The 4,809-nt window shown below is 55.5% G+C and overlaps 1 protein-coding gene across 1 annotated transcript; it reads right to left on the minus strand.

Moving 5' to 3' along the window:
- Positions 1 to 595: 595 nt before the first annotated feature.
- Rassf10 (Ras association (RalGDS/AF-6) domain family (N-terminal) member 10) lies at positions 596 to 3,083 on the minus strand. The gene has a single exon (XM_013028758.1). The coding sequence runs from the start codon at positions 3,060 to 3,062 to the stop codon at positions 1,551 to 1,553; it is 1,512 nt and encodes a 503-aa protein (XP_012884212.1). The 5' UTR covers positions 3,063 to 3,083; the 3' UTR covers positions 596 to 1,550.
- Positions 3,084 to 4,809: the final 1,726 nt, after the last annotated feature.

Here is a 4,809-nt window from a genome sequence, read left to right on the forward strand (position 1 = left end):
GGAGCCCTTTGCCAGTAATGCGGATAGCAGGCCCCTCACCTTGCTGGCACCACACACACAACCCATTGTGGATATCTCTGCAGGACAGATTAGAGCCACATTCCTCAGAAGTACAGGCCTCCAGGGGGAATCCAGCCAGCAGGCTCCTTCCATGGAGCCCACAACTCCTACAACTGATAAGTTTTAATTGAAACAACGGGCACAATTACGCTGAGTGCCCACTGGCTCTCTCGCCAGCTAAGGGAGAAGGTGTCACATGCCTCCCTTGACTTATGTAGAGCTGTTTGCTAGGCAACAGTAATTCTAGTCCTTAGCTCACTTTAATATACTTTCACTGTTGCCTTTAAGTGCTGTGGTTAATCAACTTGCTCACCTGAGGTTTAGGACCTTTTGGGACCTGATCTGGTAAACACTGTCTCAAATTAAATTTGAACAAAAGTTACTGATTTCCAATCAAAGAAACTGAAGTCAGACTTGGGTTTGGGTAAAATTCATGAACGTCATTGTTGGTTTTAACCATGTCGCTCAATTTAACAGTCCAACACTCTACAGAAATCTTTGCTTTCAAGTCTTTGTTTAAACCAGCAGAGCGCTTTAAAACAGCAAATTTAGATGTGCATAAGGAGTTCTGCAACTTCCTTTTATTTTTTTCTGAAATAACAGTGAGTCAGCACAGAAACAGTACAAACTAAAGGACAACACACCTGCCTTTTCAGGAACACAGCCCCAAAGGCCCAGATTAAATTTTAACCAGGGATTATGTTTGCCAAGACTTCATATCTCAAAAGGGTTATGTTTGGCTTTTGTAATAATAAAATGTTATTTTGGAAGGGGGGGAAAAAGAATCCCATTTTAACACATTCTCTAGTAGGAGGAAATAAGAATTAGACTTCAAGACAGTTTATTTAGCCTTTGAAAGAATACAAAAGGCAAATGACTTAGCAGATGGGTAATTCCCAAATCTGCAGAATCTGTGCCTATGGGTTTGATCAAAGATGTTAAGCAAGGCTGGGACCAACACCAGTGCGTCCTCTTTGGCTAGTTTTAACATGTTTACAGTCACAATTAACATTCAAGGAATTTCCTTTTCATCCAAGTGTTTAAGAGCGCTTTGTGTCTGCCATAAACGACAGTTCTAGCTGTTATCAGTCCTTCCCATATAGAAGAATAGTGAATTCTCTTTAATACTTTTCTCTTGTTCTGAAAATGGGCTTGGACCACGTCGATCTCCCTGGGGTGCTTGTTTTCTAATATAGGAAGGTTCTCACCTCTTCACTTTTTTTCTTAAAAGAATACACACCCAGCTTCCTAGTCTCTCGCCCTCTTCCACACTCACCCCGGAGTCAGAACATCACACAGTCAAGCAAGTGTCCCATACCATTCCCCCATCCCCGGAGGGAACCAGCGCCAGCTCTGCGGGGCGGGCCGGCCGGCCGGGCGGCAGGAGCTCTGGGCCCCGCACCCCAGCCCGACTTCACATCCCTGAGTTGGCCAGACCACTGCGTGTCGTTAGAGAAATGTGTAGGTCTCGTCTCCCTCCCCGTTTTTTCTTACACAAGGGATTCGCACACGGGTACTGAGTCCGAGTCCTGGCTGTGCATTGAGCTGAGCCCTGTATCTGAATCCTCATCATTGCCGGGACAGCTTTTGGCCAGTCCACGGGCCTGGTCCACCCATATGTCCGCGCAGGCGGGAGTCTGGGATTCCCGAGAGGGTCCCGCAGAGTCGGGAGCCCCGTCCTGAACCAGTGTCTGCTCCAAAGTGCGCCAAGTCTGGAGAAGGCCCTGCAGCTCACGTTCCTTGCTGTCCCACTGCTGCTGGCTGTAATCCAAATCCGCCTTGACGGCCTCCAGGTCCGTGTTCAGCCGGAGCCCGATGTACAGGCTGGTGCTGAGCTGCGTCCTGACCCGCTCCTGCTCCAGCAGCAGCTCGCCATCTGAACTGCTGTCGGGCTCCGGAGGTTCCTCCCGCGCCGCCAGCTCCTCTTGGCGACGCTGCATCCACCTCTGGTTGAGCTCCTCCTGGATCTCGGTGGAGAGGTGCTCCAACAACTCCTCCTGCTGGGCCCGCTGTTCCTGCAGCTGCAGCAGGTCGTCGCAGCGCCGGGCCAGCTCCTCCAGGGCGGCCGCCTGCGCCTCGCCGTCCAGGGGCGCCCCCGCCTCCTTCTCCGAGCCTGGCACCTCCTCAGGCTGCTCTCCCGGGATGCACCCGTCGAACTCGATGCCCGCCCCCACCAAGTAAGTGTCCTGCACGTAGTTGACCCCATGACGCCGCATGCGATCCAGATGCACCTTGGCCTCGTAGCGGTCGATCTCACGGTCCAGCTCCCGCAGCCGCTGCACCTGCTGGCGGATCGTGTGGTCCTGGGAGAGCACCAGATGCACCAGCGTCTCCATGCGCTCCACCGACGCGCTCTCGGGTGGCGACGAACCGGACGAGGCGGTGGACGACGAAGTGGACGAACAGGGCGACGACGGCTGCTGCTGGCGCCGCCGGTTGAGCTTGGCCAGCTTGCGGAAGGCCTTGCGCACCACCCGCCGCTGCTTCTCCTGGGTCAGGGCCAGGCTGGGCCGCGCCGGGGCTCCCCGGGCTAGGCAGGGGCGCTCGCGGCTGAGCACGACCCGCGCCTCGGCGCTGCGGGGCCCCGAGTTGGGCAGCGACGCCTCGCTGCGCACCAGCACGAAGCGCACATTCTCCTGCTCGTCGCCCCAGGCGGCCCAGAGGCGCAAGATGCGCGTCTTGTTGGGCAGGATGCGCTCAAAGCCGCGCCACTTCTCCACGATGCAATAGCACTGCGGGGGCCCGCACAGCATGCCCTGCGGGGGCAGCGAGTCGTCGTCGTCCTCCTCGTTCTCGTCCGGGGGTTCGGCCAGCTCCCCGGAGCCCGGTGGGTCGCCCGCCAAACCCCGTCGCTGGCTGCGTCGCTGCCTCCGTCGCCGCCGGCAGCCGTCCTCCAAGAGTACCCGCACCACGTCCGAGCAAGTGGTGCGGCGGGAAAGGCCAGACACCAGCTTCTCCTCCTGGCAAATCCACACCGATATCTTCTTCTCCGAGGGATCCATGGCGCAACTGGCTCGCAAAGTGGCAGGTCCGGCCGGGTCCTGCTAGCGCGGCTGGGACAACGGCGGGCAGCCCGGATGAAAGAAGAATCCGTGATCCCGGGGGCCCTCTGGCCGTTCTCCCTCCGCTGCGCACCGGCGGCGGGGGTTGGCGCGGGCTATAGAGCCACCGCGCACGCCGGGACGCCGGGCCCCAGCGAAGACGCGCGCGCGGCTGGGGCTCCAGCCTCTCTGGCTCGGCCCACCGTGCCCGAGGCCTCCGGGGTTTGCTCCTCCCCCACATGGCTCCACCCCTTCCCGCCCCCAGCGCCCAGACCTGAGGCCCCGGTCGTCGCTGCGGGCCGGGCGCGGCGCCCAGACTCGCCCCTCCCAGTCTCGCCGCGCCTCGTCTGCCCCTCGCTCTGGTTGCTGGCGGCCTTGAGTCCAACTTGCACAAGCTCTTTCGCGAGCCGGCACAGGGAAGGGACTCGGGGATCTCTCTCTGCCGCAGGGTCTGGAGTCTGTACCTCACCTGATATCAGATCAGCTTCGGGCCCCCGACTCCTCTTTTGCATCTAGAGTTGGCTAAATGCATGTTGATCTAAGTTTCTGTGTCCGGCGTCCTCAAGTGTGACCCTGGTCCTTCGGGACAGCTGGATCTGGAAAGTATACTTTGCATAGAGGAAAACACGGAGTCAGCCAAGGGGCTGTTAGGAAGACCACTGTAATCGCGTCGCCTGACCAGTTCAGAGCTGTAAGCGCTACTTCAAAGTGGAAAACCTTCCAGTCTTCCCGGATAGGAAACCACCATGAGCTCCACGACCAAGTGTAGGTATAGGATGGCAGACTCCCAATTCCCTGCAGGTCATGTCTGTGGGTCACCACAGGGCCTCGATTTCCCACAGCGTTCTTGGCAGAGAAACTCTTGATTGTAAGTGGAGTTTGGGGCTCAAACCCAAGTTGCAAGCTTTTACTTGTCCGCTTCTATAAAGAGAATCCACCATGGTTATTAATACCTTTGGGGTCTTTTATTTCTTGATATGCAGATGGAGGTCCAGAGGACATAAGAACCAAGTTTCACACCACAAGAAATCCAGGGCCATAGGCAAATGGCCTTGCTTTCTCAGCTGCTGATGAAGACCGACCTTTGTGTCCAAATCTGGCTCTTAGCTTATCCTTGGGAGCACTAATCTGACACACTCACTCTTGCTTCAAGACCTCGGATGGATCAGGTTTGCTTCTTAGATTAAAGCACTTTCTGTTGATTTCCCTGATTCATACAGTAAATATTTACTAAGATTACACTGGGCTCCAGGTCCTGCGCTGAGGTTTGATCATGAACAACAAATCACCAGCCCTGGCCTGCAAGGAGCTCTCCTTCTAGTGGAGCACACAACTGTATAAACAATTCCAACAGGTTCTTCAATGTTGGGCAAGGGAGAGCACAAGGTGCTAGGGGAACCTACCCAACTGCTGCAGTGTCATGGAGCCCCATCTGGGAGTCAAGGAAGGCTTTCTGCCCAAGTCCTTAAGGACCACTGGAGTCTGCCAAAGGGAAAAGAGATGGAGCAAAAAATGGAACAGGTGATAAAGGACTGATGTGCAAAACCAAGGAATCTAGACATCATGGCAGATACTGGAGGTATAAGGAGCTTCAGCGAAAGGACCTCTCATGAAGGTAGACAACAGCTGAATGGGAAGGGAGCAAATCCATGTGTATGCATTTGAACTTCACCTAAAGACTGCGAGAGGCTATAGTAATAGTGTCAAG

Source organism: Dipodomys ordii, unplaced genomic scaffold, assembly GCF_000151885.1.
Source record: "Dipodomys ordii isolate 6190 unplaced genomic scaffold, Dord_2.0 Scaffold113, whole genome shotgun sequence".
NCBI classification, from domain to species: Eukaryota; Metazoa; Chordata; class Mammalia; order Rodentia; family Heteromyidae; genus Dipodomys; species Dipodomys ordii.

Bases quoted from the DNA above. Each gene is read 5' to 3' on its own strand.
- Rassf10 (XM_013028758.1), bottom strand. From the start codon at position 3,062: ATGGATCCCTCGGAGAAGAAGATATCGGTGTGGATTTGCCAGGAGGAG.